This window comes from Lepisosteus oculatus, chromosome 25, assembly GCF_040954835.1.
Source record: "Lepisosteus oculatus isolate fLepOcu1 chromosome 25, fLepOcu1.hap2, whole genome shotgun sequence".
Classification (NCBI taxonomy): Eukaryota; Metazoa; Chordata; class Actinopteri; order Semionotiformes; family Lepisosteidae; genus Lepisosteus; species Lepisosteus oculatus.
In genome coordinates this window covers 3,188,949-3,209,280 of record NC_090720.1, presented here as the reverse complement: position 1 = coordinate 3,209,280, position 20,332 = coordinate 3,188,949, and the positions used below count along the sequence as shown (strand labels likewise).

At 38.5% G+C, this 20,332-nt stretch overlaps 1 protein-coding gene across 1 annotated transcript; it reads right to left on the bottom strand.

Annotated features, from left to right (window-relative positions):
- Positions 1-938: 938 nt before the first annotated feature.
- Positions 939-19,117, bottom strand: gabrd (gamma-aminobutyric acid type A receptor subunit delta). The gene is made up of 9 exons (XM_006641973.3): positions 18,602-19,117; positions 8,559-8,674; positions 6,129-6,196; positions 5,487-5,707; positions 5,185-5,267; positions 4,643-4,780; positions 4,130-4,285; positions 3,343-3,554; positions 939-1,953 (listed from the first exon to the last, which is right to left on the bottom strand). Exons 1-9 carry the CDS (start codon positions 18,667-18,669, stop codon positions 1,642-1,644), a joined length of 1,374 nt encoding a protein of 457 aa, XP_006642036.2. The 5' UTR covers positions 18,670-19,117; the 3' UTR covers positions 939-1,641.
- Positions 19,118-20,332: the final 1,215 nt, after the last annotated feature.

Here is a 20,332-nt window from a genome sequence, read left to right as displayed (position 1 = left end):
GGAAGTCATGTGAAGTCTCTGTCACTGGGAATGAATGGTTGTAGATAAAGGTTCCTGCTTTGAAATGGTCATCTCATATACCAGCCTTCGTTCTGTCTTTCAAACAGCGGAAAACAAAGTTATCTCAGATGACGAAGAGCAGAAAACAGAGGGACCTTTTTAAAAAATATCAGTGTTGTTCCTTAACCCACCCAAGACATGCCCAGTCCCAGCAATGTGCACAAGATAAAACATTAAAGACATCTGAGGTGCCTGTAAATGTTTTTACATGCACCTCAGATAAGAAGAATAAGATTTGATTTCAGGGACATGTATTAACTAAAAAATAAATTAGTTATGTTATGTTCAGGCCCATGAACAGCATATAACTTTAGCTTTCATTCAGTATAACAAATTAATCTACACTGACTGCAACCTGGAAGCATATTAATAATTTAATTAATTGCTAATCTACAAATCTGTTTTTGACTTCAAGTTTGATGCTATCATTTACACAACACAGATAATATGAAATTAACAGAAATGTAGGCTTTTATTTAATTTTTGTATGAATAACATCAGAAAAATGACAAACATTGTTTTCAACTAGACACGAGTCATAGAATTCTTATAATATCAGTTATGCTGTATCCATCATAACACTTGGTTTCACACCATATTATTGGGTTATGTGAGTTATCAAAATAATATCTCATAGGAGTAATGCAATTCATTTCTTGTTCAAGTATTAAGCTATATTATGAAATAGAAAAGATTCAGTTCAGGGATGACTGAGCAATAGGGCTCAACCTGCATTTGAAACAAGAGTCTTAATAATTTCTAATCATCTCCATTTTATTATAGCAACATTTGTTTTAGTATACTGTAGCAAAGGCATCCTCAAAGAAAAGATCAACCTTTAAGTCAATGCAGAAATGATGTGACAAAGGGGACAAATATAGGTGATCAAACAATTGCTTTTAATGTTCTGCAAACAGAGAGATTGACAGGATGTGGTAAGATATCCCATGTAATAAACTTAGTGTAATAAAAACTAACCAAAAGACAGTGTGAGTGCATTGGAGGTAAAAGTTAAAGACAGAGTATTAGCATGCAGGATGACATATCATGTGTTATACAGTATGACTGGCATTGCGCTGTTCTCTTGATCTTGCAGTTGCTGTTTCGATTGTACCAGTACTACTTTTTGCCTATGCAAATAGAAGGGTGGCCGTCTCCTCATGTCTCCCTGTTGAGGGGTTATTTAATTTGCTCAGGGTAAACAAGCGCGGACACAGATACAAAAGCAACCGAATGAAGGCCTTGAGGATGTGAACTGAAGTATTGAACAACAGACACAGAGCTGACCAGAATGTACTGTAGAGTGCAATATGGCAGACGTGGCTACTGTCCAAGAACTCTTTCCTTCCAGTTCCCCTTGTGACACAGGATGACACAGGACTGACCTGTGTGTGTGTGGGGTGGGGGGGATTTCTGTTCCACAAGGAATAATCCATCGTTTTTAGTGCTGGGGTTCCTATCTTATCTTGAACTCGTCTTTGGAACTTGAGGGGACAAATCCCTTGTGAATCACAGCGTTCAAGAGCTACTGGCCGCCATTGTCAAGGTACGCCATGCACATTGTCCATGTGGCGCTCCTGCTCACATGGTGTAAGCCACCCAGTAGATGACATTGACCGCCGCAAAGGCTGCTGGGAAGACCGCCCTGGCGTAGATATCGATGGTGTCCGCATCGATGGGTTTGAACACCGACTTCAGGCTGCTCTTTTTCTCTTCGCTCCCCTCCTGCTTCTTACCCTTCGTCTTGCCATTCTCTGCCTCGTCCGCGCCGCAGGGAACGCCAGGAGCCCTCTGCGCACGCTTCTGCCGGTTGGAAACGAGCAAGCCCTGGTTCATCCCCGTTACCGACAGGGAGAAGAGGACCATGGCTTGCTTGCCTTTCTTCACAATGGACTGGGAAGGGGAAGAAGAAAGGCCATTTTACACCCTCAGTCTTGTACTTGTTAAATCATAAGGTTCAGAATATCCTGTATCCTCCTGTATTCATCACCACCATCATACGAGTCAGACTGAAAAGACAAGGCACCTACAAAATTATTGCTAGTCACTATTTATTACTGAATTAAACATTCGTTTTTTACTATAAATAAATCTGTGCATTTCCCTTTTCTCCATCTTTCCTTTCAGAGCAATATGTTTCCTGTCATATCTGTATACACAGATATGTCATGTCATTTGCCAAACCGCTTTATACGATACGGTGTCGCGGGATGCCGAAGCCTACCCGGCAAGCAACGAGCGCAAGGCAGGGTACACCCTGGACAGGGCGCCAGTCTATCCCAGGGCCAGTGCAAGCCGATCATACAGGGGGACAATTTAGAGGTCGCGGTAAAGGCAGAGAGGGAAAATTTGGCCCAGACACAGGGATAACTCCATACTCTTATCAAGAAATGCCAAGGGATCTTTAATAACCACTGGGGCAGGACCTTGGCTTAACGTCTCATCCGAAAGACAGCGCACACTACAGTATAGTGTCCCCGCCACTATACCAGGGCGCTAGGACCCACACAGACCGCAGAGTGGGGGCATATACAGTATATATGTAGCCAGCATACTGTATATAGTTTTGTGTGTTTCAGTAAATACAGTAAATATTCTCATTTTCACAAGAACATGCCACAGATGATTGATTACTACAACATTTAAGGTAATTTTCTAACCTTGCAACTAGAAATAAAAATCTATACATTACACGGAGAAGAATTAATGGAAACGGTTATTTTTACAAATTAAGTATGACCTCAGGGGATTTCTCTGTGGTTCAACGATGCTATTTTTTTCTGGTATAATCTAATGTAGAGACAGCAGGAGGCTGTATGGAATTTTTTTTTTCCTGTATCTGCAGTCCTGTCATAGAAGCTGACAATTCCGAACAGGAAATTGCACAGACAACAGACTGCAATACTTTTCTTCAAAGTCACTCTAGTGATTATTCTTCTGCTATTCTTCTCGTGTCATCCGTGAATGAATCTCCTCAAAGCGGACGTTTACACCAGAAGACTTGTGATTTCCAAACACTAACATTGGTTATTAATATTTCTCAGATAGAACAAGCAAGTCCATTGGCTGTTTTGTCATTCTGTGGCACAACACTTTTTGTAAAGGGAACCGAGGGTTCATGATTTCTCCCTGGGGGCTCATATCAGAGATACCCCCACCACAGCAGGAGCCCACATATAAAGTTGGGTGAACTGGAGCGATTCTAGTAAAATAATTCGCCCTAACCACTGCCCTGGACTGCCCCTTCATCTCAGTGTTGTCCCAGACTCGGCCCGTCCTCACCTCTGTTGCCATTTTGTTGGCTCTGATTTTGTCCCTCTGCTTCCTCATGTAGTCGGCGTTGTAGTGGGCGAAGGCATACTCCACCAGGGCCGCGAACACGAAGACGTAGCAGATCCAGAAGTAGACGTCCAGGGCTTTGATGGCAGATGCTCTGGGGAGAGAGGAGCGTGCGCTGACCATCAGAGTGGTCATGGTGAGGACTGTCGTGATCCCTGCAGAAAACACAAGCAGCAGAATGGTGAATATGAAAGTATTTTACAATAGAGGACACGGCTTTAGGTCCCAGTTATGGAAAGGACTACTTCTTAAATACAAATATTTTTTCTGTTTTCTAACAATATTTTAGAACATATGTACAATATTTCAGCAGTAAAGCTGAGAAATTTTAATTTTGGTGTTTTTTGTAACAAACCTTTGTAGGAATCTCTTTATATGTTCTGTATAAATGTCTTTTAGAAACTGCACAATACCATTTTCAACCAGTCCACTCACTTCTTTTATTGTGTTTCATTATTCTCCATCCTTTTCCTTCATTCTTCTTTACAGTAAGTCCTGCAGTATACAGTATGTGTACAAATAATCTCCCAGAGTCTCTAATATTAAGTTATAAATATAAATATTACATTTGCATATGAAATTGATTTGTGGAGCATCCTCTTCATTGTTCATGTTCTACTTTAATTTGTCATCGGTATACTTTCCAAGGTTTGCTCATATATAATTATGGAAAAGTCATGAATTCAAAAATCATGAATCGAAATCATTGCAAAACTCCACTCTCACCCACCTAATGACACCCTTGCAGGCACTGCTGATTGGCTGATCCAGAAGGAAACCCAGGACATGGCAACCAACAGTATGGAAGGCACATAGGACTGGATGATGTACACTCCCCGATTCCGCCGTAACTGGAAACATAGGCTCAGCCGGGGAAAGCGACCAGCTGAGGCATTGACAAGAGACCGAGTGAAAGGCATGTGTGTAACACTTATGACACACTCGTGTTTTATCAGGTGCAGTGCATTGAGTGTCATTGACTCTTAGCTGGAACACGTGAGATTTTCCAACATGTGAATTGGCCTCCCTGCATGACATCCACAGTCTACCATGCTGGCATGGCACCATTGGGTATCATGGCTTGATTGCCATATTATAACTTTGAAAAAAAGACATTAGGATTCAAGCCTTCTCTTACCAAGCTCCAACATTAACGATGAGTAATTATTCCCTTGCCTTAAAGGAGTAGAGAAGGACTCCATTCCCCTGTCATTCCACAAGCAGTCTCCTGTGCATACTGTACCTGATTTAAAGTTCATCATCTCTGTGTCAAATCTGTAGTCGGTAATGGTGAACTGGGACAGTTCCAGTTTATCCAGCCCATGTATATGAGCTTGACTCTCGGACCAGTGATACACAATGTCCTCAGAAGAGTAACCATCTGGAATAAGAAAAAGGTTTATGAAAGCAGTCCTTTATTAGAAATATGAAAAAAGATGCATGTTTAATTTGAATTAATTTGATCCGAACATCTCACACCCATAGAACTTGATACTGGCTTGGTTAAATTCACTCTGGAGCACAGGGAGCACTATGCAGAAAAGAACAATACCACTTCCGTACTGTTCTACACATTTACAATCCAAATCCTATGTTTCTAATTTTGTTTTCATGCTTGAAGATAAGATCACAAAGAGAGCAGCTCTACTTCAAATTGCCAACTCTCACAAGAAGCAAGGTAGAAATGAGTGTTTCATTTTTTTTTTGTCTGGTGATGTTTTGCGCTCGGCATATTGTCCAGAGATTCAGACAGGGAGCAGACAGTCATGAAAGATTGAAACTCACAGCTCTCCAGCTCCAGCATGCATTCCTGTTCATCCATGGGATATTTGGTAAGATCCATGTCACATGCCACTGTTGAGGTAATTCTGAAAAAGAGGCATTTTTAAATAATACCAAAGTTGCTTGACCTTGAACAGACAATTAGAATGTGCAGTATGTGAAAATCAAGAGGCATTTAAAATGTTAATGTTAGTATTGCAATACGAATTTGGCCCTTATCTAAATATTTTGTTTCATTTGAGTATCCAGCTGAAATTACCATTAATGGTGACGACTGATTAAAACCCCATGTTTGCCAACCGTACCGAATGCTGTACAGGATAACTCCGTCAGGCTGCAGGCGGATCAGCTTGTTCTCCACCGTGACGTCGTGAAACCAGGCGGATTTGGCGTTGACGATGAATGTGTCAGGGAGCCACAGCTTGTCGACGAATCGGCTGTCCAGGCCAAGCGTCTTGTTGGTGTGGTTGTATGAGAGACGGTCATCCCTCCAGCTCTGACGCAGAAACACTGTCATTGTGTACTCCTTCAAAAGAAAGACAGACACTGTCATCGTGTACTCCTTCAAGAGGAACATAGACACTGTCATCATGCAATCCTTCAAAAGAAAGACAGACACTGTCATTAGGTCAGAAAAATAGAAACTCTGTTTTTGCATACTCTTCCATCATACTAGAAGGAACTTTATACTTGATTAATATACTTATACTTGACGATAACAGTAATTGTATTGCTATTGTTTCCTGTTCTTGGATAGCCATTGTGCCTCTGTAGGGCTGGCAGAGGGTTTCTGTATTGACTACTGAACTGTAGATGTACGATCAACAAAGGTGCATTATTTTTCTACTTCCGACAATGGTTCCATGTCTTAGTTTAATCTCATCCGCTGCTACCTGTGGAACTTCAGCACCCTCTAGAGCAACAGTACTCTAAAAAAGAAACATTACCATGTTTGCTTCTGAGATGTGATCGATACTGGCTACTTCTATAGCCATGGCTACGTTCACTGGAGGACCTGTTGAAAAACAATTTACAAAGAAACAAAACAAAGCACCGAAGCAAAAAAGGCCATTCTTCCCCATATGGGAGAGCAATATGAGCAAAGCCAACATTTTATAGCTGTTCTTGTCAGATTCTTGACCATCTAAACAGCAGTCTAATCATTATGTTTTTTATTATATTTACTCACATTACGTAGGTTTTGTTAACAACAAAGACAAACCCTTTTTTATGTGAGATCTAAGATATACAGAACAACATCCTTTTTTGGACCACAGACATTAATTTCCAGATTCCTGGTGGTTCACTGTTTGGTCAGTTAGCCTTGGAAATCACTGCTGTTCAATTACACACCAGCAGATGCAGACTGTTAAAGACACAAGTGCCCAAAGCTACAAAAATATGTGGTGATTTCTAATGTCATCATTTTTTCTCATGGCCATCTCCTAAACCTATATTCATGGCTAAACTATCCCATGCCTCATTGTGCAATAACAAAGTTAATGTCATACTGCACTTCTGCTCAAAGTAGACACTCTTATTTCTTCATCTAAAGGCTGCAGCAGACTCTCTTGATTTTCTTAAGATACTCTAGCATTAAAGTGTAGGTATACATTAAAATATTTTTTTCAAAATAGCCTATTTGTAAGAGAGGGGGATAACAATATTACCCTTTTCAGCATGAAATCTGCATTGGAACGTGTTTGTACACGAGCTTTGTGGTTAACACTTGGCTGAACGGATGTTCTTCAGTTCCTGTAAAACCCTGACTTGAGCAGTCACTTTATAAGGAGCGTCCCGTCAAGGCATAATTTATTTACTAAGAAGCATTGCCAAGGATATAATATTCTTGCTGAAAATTTGATGAAAGTGTCATGACTTTGAGCTGACATATTAAGAAGGTTTTAAAGCAGAATAATTCTTTGTTTCAAATTTGTGGCTAAATCCAGCGTAATTCATAAGAGCTACAAAGAAAGCCTTTTTCACATGTTCAGATTTAGTACCTACCATTGAAAGTGCTCAGTCACCAGCTACATAATGTTGTCTACTACCCTAAGTTAATATTTTTTTAAACACATTGGATTCACCAGTACATCATTCTCTCCTCTTTCTGGAGTAGCAAGCACATTTTGCCTCCAGCAGTACGTTTACATTTATAAATCGTTTTAAGAACGTATTTAACAATTTATTGATAGATCTATATTAATATACATTTATCAGAGATAAAAGCAGAAAGACCAAGCAAAACTTAAGCAGATACCTGTTTTTTTTACATTTACTTAAAAAAAAGTACAAATGAGAAACCTTATTTCCTCAGTCTGATTATCTCTGTTGACAACCAAACCTGACCTTTAGTGAATTCAAACTACATAAAAATCTGTCAAACTACATAAAATCACCCCTCCACAAAAAGCCCCACCTCGTCTAGTAGAAAACCACAAACTCAGAAAACTTATTTGTAGTTCACACTTTCATTCTGTGTCAGACAGACATATATGTGGTCAATACTCTATGCTTTTTACAATAGAGGCCTTTATTGGTTTAGGTCGAGGTTAATGTCATAAATAGTGTTTTGGGGTCTCACAATAGAATGGATTCACAATTCTTTCCATTGACTGTTTCGATATTTCATACTTCTTTAATATCAAGGCTGAATCATTTTAAGGCTAAATCACTTTTAAAACTTTCAGATTTTCAAAGGATTATGAGGGCTAGACCCCAAGACAGGCAACAGCTGGTGAATTGTGGAAAAAACATTCTATAATAGTGTGCCCACCTGTATTGCAATCTTCACTGAAATATACTATATACTGTATTTGTGGTCCATTCAGTCAGATATTTGCAGCTCATCTGACCTGAGTTAAGCTGTGAGATTGAGTGATCTACAGCTGTGGCCATTGGATGATTTACATTTGGCAGCCATTCTTAGCAAGGTTTGCTACTAAAACAGTTGAACTGTTATTACTACACTAATGTCAAGGCCTTTAGGCGATTTTGTAGACACAAGAGTAGACATTGTATCTGTAATTGTGCAATTAATGAGCAAAAACATCTGTTAATGGTTGAAACTTTGCTTCACTATTCCGCACACGTACAGTATTTCACATGCCTTAACTTGATGAGAAATAACTTTTTTTATTTTAGGAATTAATACTGCTTGTTGCAATGAGTCCCTGTTTTGCACAGAAAATGAAAAAAACAGCTGTTGAATATTCAGATCAGAACATTTAATTATCTTAAACGAAAACAAGCAATGCAACATTTCAGTCATAATTTCTATAAAAAGTCCTTACTTCAGCAGTTATGCTAAGAATGACTGGAAATGTAAGATGATGAAATGTGATCCAATGATTACGAGCAATAGATCTCATACTCACCTCCTATCCCAGGACGAAAATTACGTGCATACCCCTTCATTAAATCATCCAGATTAGGTAACCAGGATATTTCAATGTCTGTACCTACATAGTCTCCAATATCACTCATCATCGCCCTAAAGAAACAAAGATATAAAGCCTGTGATATGACACAATAAAGATACATTCTTTCTTTTAAATTTCCAGGTACAAGACACGTACAGTATGATGTACATATATGTTGTAGCTTTTTTCAAACCTATTCACCACACTAACAAAAAAAACCTGCTTGCACTCTATCTAGTAAGATTGGTGGCTTTCAAAACATGAAAGGTTAAAGAGGTGACCTAGGGAGAAGTACTGTATATAGAGGATCAGCTGATAGGAGAGCATTTGCAACAAATTCTGCAGATAAATTTAAACCTTAAAACTCTAAGCTCTAACACTTATTTTCAGAAATGCAAAGTATTTTCATTTATGGGGTTTTGTAGCTGAAAAAGGTTAATTTGCTCCTTCATTAAAGAAAAATATACTGTTTAACCAGTATTTGTTAATATACATAGATATATCTCCTAACATTCCTGTTCCTTCCTTCATTCCTCCACAAATCTGCTCACAGCTTTTTTTTCTACCTTTTAGTGTGGGATTAAACTATGCTTGTCCCTGTGGTTAATGACATCTCTCCTAAAGTTACTCAACGCTCATTTGTCCTGGCACATGGTAGTTGATATGGTTCAGTGCATTCACAAAATGAACGATGCAGAACTGCCAGTAAGGTGTCTGCATTTGTAAAAGCAAAATAATTGGAGGTTAAGAGAGAGAGGAAATCGAAAGCACAATTTAGTTTATCCACAAGAGGGCAACCTCCCCCCCTCCCCCAGTGACACTGCAAGCAGTTGTTCACGCATCGGCTGCAAGGTTAGTTCAACATTAGACGAGGACAAAAGATGATATAAAGATCCCAGAGTATAAGTCAGAACATTTTTCAGGGTGAAGGGAGGGAATATAGAATAAAATTATAAGAATATACTTTTAGAGTTATTTAAATAAAGCTTGACTAATAAAAGCACCTAAGGTGTGCAAGACTCACTAGTAGTTATCATGGTCCATAAGTATACAACTCCAAGACAGTATTTGGAGAGCATGTACTCCTGCTGTTGGCCACCTCCCACATGTACTGTACCAACTGTTGTGACACAAAATATCTCGGGAGTCCCCTTTACCTGTAAAGCGCTTTGAGTGGAGTGTCCAGAAAAAGCTCTATATAAGTGTAAGCAATTATTATTATTATTATTATTATTATTATTATTATTATTATTATTATTATTATTATTATTATTATTATTTCAAACATAAATGAAAAAAATACTACTGTGCTATTGTACTGTACATAAAGAGGATCAGTTCCATTGGAATTGTTCATCAATCTGTTGGAAATATGAGTTTGAAGTAATTGTTGTCAAGCAATGGCAATGGTAGAGTAGAGGAAGGTGTACTGAAGAATACAAAAAGCACGAGGTTCTGGCTATGCTCTTGTGAGACTTGCTGAGGCCCTGTGCACAGAGACAGAGGAGTATGATGATGTTGGCCTAGAGGGCATGTGACCATCCTGCTCCCTCTGCTTACTGGAGGTTATTGCCAGTTGACTTTCACTTACTCTTGAAATGGAAAATACAGGAAAAAGCTTCTGTTCTGTTTTTTACAAGGGGAGTTGGCCGGGGCCATTCCTGTCTAAGCAGTTCTTTACCAGTTCAAATCGAGAGCTAAAGGAAAAAGCGTAAAAAAAACAAAAGCTTTCCTTTCCGGTGGCTGCTTTTCGTCTGTGGCTCACTGCACATAACTAGCCTGATTATGATTCATTCGATCAGCTTAATCCATATCTGGTTCAAGGAGACATTAATCGAGATAATCTGCCCAAGTGCACTGGGCTCTGCAGAACTCTGAATAAGTGGAATTTTCATGGAAACTCTCAGAAAAAATCGGACAAGGAGACTATGCATTAGGAGACCATGATTACAAGTCATCGATGACTGACTTGTAATCGGCACACTGTGCCTTGCACTGTGCAATACATACACATCCCTATGGATAATGTATTATATACCAAACAGTTCTGAAAATGAATCAAAATAAAATCACAGAGCTTTCAGAAGACCTTATATTGCCCCACGGTCTTTACAAACTAGCAGGAACAAACACGTGATTGTGGGATCTGCTGAGCTCATGTCCTGAGGTCTTTTACTGTGAGGCTTCTGCAGCCTTTCTGCTTGCTTGTCTGAGGGAGGAGAAAGGAGGCTGCACGCTCAGTGCAGTGCTTGATTCTTTTTTTCAACATAGCCCCTTGGTTAAAAACAAACAAGAAAACACAAATCCAGCGCAAGCAACTGCATTCCATTAACTAGGCCTGCCTGCAGCCATAAGTGTTATTTGGCAAGTTTCATTAAACTTAAAACAGGCAAACCAATGTGCCCACATGCTTCCAAGGAAAACATTTAGCATTTTTACTGCTTATTTAAAATTAGAGGCATGCTTTCATTTAGTTAAGTTCAGATTCTGGTAGCCCTGAATACTCCCAGGGCAATCCTTTGACAAAGCATGCCATTTTAACTAACCAATTGTTTTCAAATACATTTCTGTGGTCAAACGTAAGTCAAAACAATTTTCTCAGCTCTGCCCTGAAGGAATCACGTAACTGAGGTCTGAAAACAGGTATATTCTCTTGACACCTATAAAACATTCTGAACTATTAAGCATACTGTTTATTTCTTTAAATTACACAAACATAACTAAATATTTTATTATATATACTGTACAACCTTTAAAAGCAATTATATCAAAGTGCTGATTTCCAATTCCAACTCAGAATGATCAAATTGCTCCTACTTGTTTCCACATATGGATTTGGAGCCAAAATTGTAATTAAACTTCAATTTTTAAGATGTTACAGTTAACAAAGAAGCCTGCATGAGTTCTTGCTCTTGAAAAACAAAAGGCAAGTACTTCTCTGCAATATTTAAAATAAAGGTTCTCCTTATCAACTGAAGAGCCTTAGAAGCAATTTCAGGTATTTCACACAGTTCTGTGCAGTGGGTTGAGATGCATGTTGAATGGACCATGACACATCCCAAGGGAATTCAAACACAGTCACTGTGCTTTTGTTATTGGAAAACAAAAAGGAGAGAGGGAGAGTTAGAGGACAGTTTTCATGAGTCATAGTCCCAAGATATTGATGCTTCTGAATTGATTTCAGCACACATTCAGTAGTGAAAACACACCATCTGCTGTCAGATTGACAACATTATAAATCACATACTGTACACCTACCCATTTTAGTTATTTAGGACCAGGACTGCAATACTGAATCTCTTCTAATCTGTGCAATTTTATAATTTTGCTCTGCTCATGAGCACAATCTTAAGTGTTTACTACAGTATGCTGTAAAGCCTGGGTCATTTCAATGGCACTTTGGGGTCCTTTGGGATGAAAGGTGTTCTATAAATATTATTATTAGTAGTAGTAGTAGTAGTAGTAGTAGTAGTAGTAGTAGTTGTTGTTGTTGTTGTTGTTGGTTCAGATATGACATGTGAAATGAGTCATCACAGCAACATCTCTGCTACATGCACTGGGTTGCTCCTCATTGTCTTATCTAATTGTCTAAATTTATTAACTGGATTTTTTTAGTTCCACCATCTTATATTCAATGCCTCAAGGACATCATGTTACTTGTAAGAATCAAAAAGAAGAGATGTAATACAAGGATCAATTCAGGTAGATCTGGCAACCTAGGGAGCAGCATTTGCAACTTTGTAATCTGACATCATCACATCTGAGAAGCTAATCATTAGATCTGATCAAGACCGGGATGGAAGGATAACCAGATCGTTGTTATTCCATCTGGACAAGCAAGTGGCACTCTTCACTTATGTATAATGTATACAATTCTCATGTCTTTAAGTCCAGTACTTAGTACTGCTGCCTGGTACCCTGGTGTGAATTCAGAATTAGCATGGCTTTCCACAAGAAGTCAGTGGGAAGGAGACAGAAGCTAACAACATGACAGGTGTGAATGTTGAGCTTGTTCATTTCTCTTGAGTGTGTCAATTTGTTTTCTGTTTGTCCCTCCAGACATAAAGAATGATTGAATTATTACAGTACGGCAATGAGTGGAAGAAGACAGTAAAAACAGTCTTATTTTTAAAAATATTTTTCTAAATAATGCAAGTGGAATTTTACTGGAAATGCATTGGGAATCCTTCTCTTATATTAAAGCATAGATGCATTTAAAGCTGAATGGGGTGATGTTTATTTTCAAAATAGGCAATTTCGCTCCCTGCTGAAGCAGTTGTTGGACAGCAGTGACAGTTTCTAATAGCAATTTAAATAAGCCTTTCTCTATGCCCATAAAAATCTGTGTATAAGCTTCCTAAGAGACACATTCTCCTGAGTGCCATGGAAATGAGTTGCTAATTTTGGAAATAGCTTGGCATAGGATAACTTAACCCACTAAACAACTTTAATTCCTTACACTGCCATTCCGATTGTTACAGAACACGATCTTATATTTATAGAACTTATGTCTGAGTTGTGTTTTACTGCCTTAGCCTTACACAAAGTGGCGCTTTTTTGTAGTGTGTCAATGTATGACATAATGACAAGTCTGACGCAAGTAGCTTTTGGATACCTAAATAACCCTTGGCATCAGGTCCCACTGAAAGGAACACTTTCACTGAAATTAGTCTGCAAATAACACTGAAAAAATACAAAAAGGAGAGGGATCCAAAATGAGATCAGTACTCAAGCAGCCAAAAGAAATTGTGAATTTAATACTTCAACGATCATATCAAATATATGCCGTCTATGGTCTTCTTAATATTTCATTAGCTACATAGAAAAGCTACAGTGCCAATACGAAAACCCTGTAGTTGTCCTATATCGTCATATTAGCCTGATCTAAGACTAAGTAGGTCATATTGTATTGCTACTTCTACTCAGATTATTTACTAGAAAAATCTAAATTAGGCAACTGCAAAGCAAACCTCCTTGTCACCTTTTATATAATAACCCTGTCTTTATCCCTACATTTTTAAGGGTCACTACACCTTGATTAAAAGATATGTAAGCTTGGCTTGGCAAACATATTAATGATGCTGTTTCAAAGCTTTTAATTAACATATAAAAAGTCTGCTATTGGCAGTCCGTGGGATGTTTATTAAATATTCATAGATGCAGATAAATGTTTAATGTGGGTTTGAAAAGTTTTAAAATGTAATGGCATGATTTATTGAGTATTTATTTGGCACATGGTTTATGGTGTATTTTTAATTAAAAACATGAAACTATATGTTCATACCATACCTATGCAATTCTATGTTTATATTATACATGAAAAATAAAGCACATCTTGGATGTTATAACACATTACATATTCAGAGAGTAGGATACATTTTTTAATCATGTCGAACAGCTGACACACTACAGTTCTAAGCAGAACAAGAGCTATAACTTCACTAGAGTCTTTTTGCTCTTTTTTGCCTGTTTGCCTATTATTCTAAAGATGAAAATAGAAATGTAAAGCCTCTAGAGAAATGGTCTGATCAAAACCTACTGTATTTAATTTTTAACATTCTGAAAATATTGTGCATAGTTATTACAGAAACCACTTTGAACTATACGTATTTAGTACTAGTGCAAGAATCCTCCCATATTTGTCAAATAGAAGGTTTAGTTTTATATATATAATTAAAATGTTTTTATAGCTTTATTTCAACAGAAAAACATTCTATTAATCATGTGGGTAGAAAATGCAAAATTTCTGCACATTTGAAACACAGGTCTAGGGATCTGTTTAGTTTGGTTCATTACCATAGATGATGGATGTTTTTTGAAGAACTCCAAACATTTTTGCTATATACAGTAGCAATCCATAGCATTCTTTATAATCCTTTAATATATGTAAAACATTTTGCAATAAAGTACATGTGCCTGTTGTAACCCTGCCTATATACTGCATGTTGAAGCATGTCATGTGCAGCTTCTTAAAAATCAATTTTAGCACTAATCTCTCTGACCCTGGAAACTTTCCAAGAAGTTGAATCTGTTGTGTGCCAGGAAATGAACATCGAGATATTAAAGAAGGGAATGAACTGCAAGAGGATTTCAGTGAAAAGATCTAAACAGTTCAAGAACTAAGACCATAATGTACAAACTCACCCCTTCTGTGAGGTTTGAACTGAATATTATTCTATATATTTATATACACACTATATTTATTTTGAGAATGGATCAAGATTTGAGGCATTCACTAAGCCCAACATCACAACTGTCACTAAACTACATACACTAAAGATAAGATGTTTCTTATCTTTTATAATAAAAGTGGTGCAATTATTAGAACCCAGAGCCATTTATAGAAAACTAAGTGAAGTGAAGTCTCTAGTTAGTTTTCCTCTTGAGTGTGTTTTAAGTACAGTCATTCTTCAGGAAGCCCCTGGAGAAAACAAAAGGCTGAAAGGTGACATAAAGTGGAAATTCATTTTCTTGATTTCTGGTAAGTTGGTTTTCTTTTGCTGATATTTTATATCAGGGTATTTTAAGTTTAATGACACACTGAAACAGAGAGACTGCCTGTGCTTGACGATTAACCTATCAACAACCTAAATAAACCTGTTCCTGCTTCAGAAAAAGTTGAAGAATGACCTGCTGCATCTTCAAAAAGAGACACAACATACAGTGCAAACTATCTCCACCCTTTGCATATTGGCCAGACAAAAAACTTTATTCATCTGCCATATGAATAAATGCAAATCTACATGCAGGGCAATAGGAAAATCAAAATGCCCAATTACCTCCATTACTTATCATATTGAATTATTGACACACTGAAGAAGGCTCAACAGCTGAAACGTTGCGTTTCCTTTCTTTTCTGTTCAGCAGGAATAAACCCGTTACCTGTTCCTTTGCAGCCTACACATGCTGACGCATGCTGGAACTACTACTTTGTCTAGAGAGTTCACAACACATGGCAACAGTGTGACGTGTGTGTAAGTGCACTAGACTGGTAATTAGAAGGTCAAGGGTTCAAATTCCCCGTGGGGCACTGCTGTTTTGCCCTTGAGCCAATGCACCAGAGCAAGGTACAGTATATCATTAAGACTGCACCAGTAATATGCCCGGTTGTATAAACTGGTACAAATGTAAGTCTTTGGATAACACTGAAACGAATAAGAAATAGGGAGGGCAATGTGGTGGTGAATTTCAGGTCTGGGTTCAAGTTCCCACAGACCAAAGACGTACTGTACAGGCAACTTGATTGATTTCTTCTTCTTCTTCCTAGGCGTGAGTGTGTGTTTGTGTCTCTGTGTGTGCCCTGTGATGGACAGGTGTCCTGTCCAGGGTGAACCCAGCATTGTGCTTGTTGCTTGCTGGGATAGGCTCCGGCTTTCCTGCGACACTGAATGGGAAGAAAATGTGCGAACATTAGAAAATGTATTGATGGATGGAATAAATGGGGACATGGAAAAGAGGTGATGATGGCCATTGTGATACAGGAAATGTCAGTGGGAAAGGACACCTCTCACTGCACCACCCTCGCATGAGCTGAAGTAAAGAGGGAAAAGCTAACGAAACTTCCTGCTTCGGAGCAGCTAGAGAAGGGACTGCTGCATGTACAGAGTTTAACAAGTCATTTCCACAGTAGGTGCTTTTCAGGTTAGCCACACAGTCCACAACGTGTACTGTAGATCAATAAACGCAGTTTTAAATTAGGTGTGGTAAAACACTTTTCATTTTCCAATTACATTTTAAGGTGTTTTTTTCTTGTATTCAAATATTTCATCAAGCGTCCCTCATTTTCTTGGTTCAGAAGTCTGATTTTCAGCTTTTAAGACTCAGGGAGGTTTTATTCTTCTCAGACAGCACCACTGCAGACCCAGCTCACGGGGAAGAGATCGTCTCATCATACATGTTTTAATGATTAAGGTTCCCTGAATTGATGGGTTTTCTTTCTATTTATCCGTTACAATGAAATAGTTCTGCTTCAGATATATTACTCTTAAAAATATCTTTTACGTTTGCAGAGACGTTACAAAACATAATTCCCACGTTCCCTTGTCAAATCGTTCATTTTTCTATAGTTAACAATCTGACATAAATATTACAAATTACTAAACCACGGTGTATTTATTAAGAGGTTTGCTAGTGTTATTATTATATTAGACATAAATATAAAATATAATATTAGATATGATATTCTTAAATTCTGTTAAATTGTCTCTGAAGAAAGATTTAAGCACAAACCAGGCGCAAACCTTGTTTTTCTTCTATTTTTAACACAGCTCTCTTCGTTTCTCCTTCGCAACACCCTTGCGAACAATGCCTTTAAAAATAAACACTGAAGTTTTTTTTTTCTAACGGACAGTGGTGAATCTTTAGACTGTGACCATCTTCCAAATTTAAGCGAAGCTCTGTAGCTGCGCTCTCCACTGACATAACTCCTCACAACTTAATCCTTTACAAAACTGTTGTAACATCACGTCGCTCTGACTGTACTCAGAGATTTATTTTAGGATTTGAAGTGTGATGTTATTTTCAGGCAATATATACAATATGAATATGTGATATAGAGAGACAAGAGAGTGTTCACATTTCGGCAAGTCATCATTTTCACAAACGTCAAATGACTACCAGCAGACTTTGCAGTTACATTTCCGAAATCTCATGAACGATCTAATCAATTCCAGGTGGTTTAAACGGTTTTCAGATGGATAAGTAGAAAACAAGCCCAATTTGTTCGTGCAAATGACTTACTCTTAAGTCTCCGTAAATCGTGTCTTCCGTTGCCGACCACAGAAAAAGCACTAACAAAAATGTCAATGTTTTTTTTCTCTCAGAAGCAGCACTGTACACGTTGTTTAATCGTCAGTCTTCTATATAATTTGCATTCTACTCTTCTTACTGTATATACTGTAGAGCAGAACGGTAATACAGATAAACTCCGTATCAGCATTCCACTCCCGACAACTTTGGAGAGCATTCGAGGTGTGAAAAAAGAAAGCTACACAAGAATATATATAAATATTTCTTTTTCTGAGTATACTGCAACAGCACTGGTTCCCGCACGGTATACAGTATGTTCCAATGTTGAACTTGCTCATAATACTTGTGGCCCGTGGATATTAATCGGTTGGTAAGTCTTGATTAGACTTTTTAATCAGGGTATGGGTTGTACGATTTTCTGGGGGGAACTCTCTTACAGCAGATGGGTTCCTGAATGTAATGTAGCTTATTTTTTTATTTCCATTTGTATAGTGCCGTGTACTGGCGCTAGAGCCTTTCTCTAATCCCCAAATCACGTTTAAAGATTTGAAGTAACTCGGCTTAAACCGAGGGGACAAAATGCTGAACCGAGCACTACAGACATTCCAGTGGCAGTGCTGGTATTTTTTTTTTAATTCTCAGTTTTCAAGTGCTGAAACAGGAAACGCTGCAGTGATAGTTGACCTCAATCATGTTATATAGCCACGGCTCCCTCATGCTATAGAGCGTTTCAGCGAGCCGAATCCCCGGCAGATAGAGACAAGGAGAAAGGATTTGCCCTGGACTGGACTGCCAGTCTGTGGCAGGCAACATCAACACACACACACACGGGGACAGTTCAGAGAGCCCAAATAAACCAGCCAGCATGTCTCTAGTGCGACGGGTGAACATGCAAACTCCACCCAGAAGGAGCCACTGCCCGGATTCGAACCCAGGTCACCAGAGCTGTGAAGCGGCAGAGTTAAGGACAAGGACACCGTTGTACTCCAATAATGGTTATCATTAATAACGCGTCAAATACACTTTACATGTGTAGTACACTGGGAAACTAATTGCAGGAGTTACCAGGCATGGAATAAACAAGCATTGAAACATACTAGAAAGGAGTCTAAAAGATACTATGTGTCGTGTCAAGTTATAAGGTACAAAACAATGTATTATACTCTCAATCACGAGGCATCTTCTTTTGTTTAAGTAGTTTTAGACTTTGCGGGCGCGCACACACGTACAGAATACTGCACCAACCGTACCTGGTAAACTTGTTCCGCTGGACGGACAGAAAAAGCGCAGCTGACAAAATCAAAGTGAGATACTCCATTTCTGCAGGCTGATAAAGTTCTCCAGTTCTGGTTGTTGTTTTTTTTTTTTCTTTAAATTCAGGCAGCTCACAGTAACGGCGTCTCTACAGCCCCATCCCGCTGGAAACGAACAGTTGGAAGTGGTCGCCGCTCCTGGTTTCCCATTTTCCGAGCGGCTGCGGCGGTCCGTGTAGCAGAGGGCGCAAAACTGGTGCGCTCTCTTCGCGAGCCGGCGCGCACCGACTGGACCGCAGAACCGCTTAACCCCCCGCCCGCTGCCCGCTTTTTCTCTGCCATAGGCAGCCAGCCCACGAACATTTTAAAGACGTGCATGGTCATGCTTACGTGTGTTGTGTGTGTGTGTGTGCTCATGAGTCTATGTACAGTTATTACGGCAATGTCTCTGTTTAATCTGGGGGCTAATGAATAACGGGTCTCGAAATGAGTGCTCTGCTGAAGTATCACAAAAAGTTATGATTTTATACGCGCGGGGAAAACTCTGTCCCCTAAATAAATATTAAAACATACCACTTTAGAAAGGTCAAATATTCCCCAGCTCTTAAAAGGCTTGTTATTGGCATTATCTTATGTATAGATTTAGGAATAACCAGCAAATTGGTATCTCCCTTTAAAGATATTCCAGGATAGTCACCTAAAATTTAAGAAATTTTATATTAGCCATCTGAAAACTGAAGAAAGGAGAAATGTAGCAGGAAGGTGAAGGAGATGGTATTTTTTTTCCCATCCTATCTATTATCTTGCATAAATTAGAAGCTACATGAGTAGCTAACGGAGACTTTCATCCCATCCAGTTTTATAGCACAAGACCACCATGTGTGTAAGAAGGGTAAAGCAGTGAATCCACAAAGTATTTATTCCTGAGTTATAAAAATGATTTTAATAGTCTTCCCCTTAAGAAACATACAACTAAAAACAAGAGAAAGTGTTGAAAGTTACTGAGTCATGCATAAAATTGCTTCAGAAGAAATCCCTCTGTAGTTTCAAATGTAAAGGGTTCAAAATTCATAACTGATTGTGTGGATCCAGGGAGGAGGGAATCACTTCTGATCAATTTACTGAGGACAGGGAGTTTGTAGCAAACTCTCTATCATTCATGTTAGAGTGACTGGAACACTCCTCTTTGTAGATAAGTGATATCACTGTGGGATGTTCTTGTGTAATTTGTTTTTCTTCTTATAAATCCTTATCTGAATCTACTGTAGGTTAAAGGATGGCCCATACACAGTTCACTTATGAGTTTGTTTGCAAACATGTTGAACAAAATAATCCTCCTATCCACTTCATTGCTTCATCATTTGTATTTTCCAGATCTGTCATATAACGAGGGATAAGCTTGGATCAATTTGTGTTTTCACATAGTATCAGTATTACTAACACAGAATGTCTCCTCCAGGGCAAACCATACTCTTTAATGAATTGCAATTCATACATTATTGTCTTCACACAGTTATGGTTTAAAAGTTATAGTTTGACAAAAAAAAAAACATTCCTGTGTTTTTTTATCTTAACTCCTTTTTCCCACAGTTATATTCACTTACACTAAGGAAACGTGGATATGAATGTTGAATGTAAGTAAGTTTCACTTGCCCCATGAATTATAAAATATTTGACCCTGAAATTAGGGTGACAGAATTAATAAGAAATTCAGCAATACTGTATGTG

What these genes read in the sequence shown, in the direction of transcription:
- gabrd (XM_006641973.3), bottom strand. Translation starts at nt 18,669, where the DNA reads ATGGAGTATCTCACTTTGATTTTGTCAGCTGCGCTTTTTCTGTCCGTC. An exon ending in TTTTCGTCCTGGGATAGGAG is followed by an intron (nt 6,197 to 8,558) that starts GTGAGTATGAGA and finishes GTTTTTCAACAG; the next exon opens with GTCCTCCAGTGAACGTAGCC. An exon ending in GATGATGAACTTTAAATCAG is followed by an intron (nt 4,286 to 4,642) that starts GTACAGTATGCA and finishes TCAATGCCTCAG; the next exon opens with CTGGTCGCTTTCCCCGGCTG.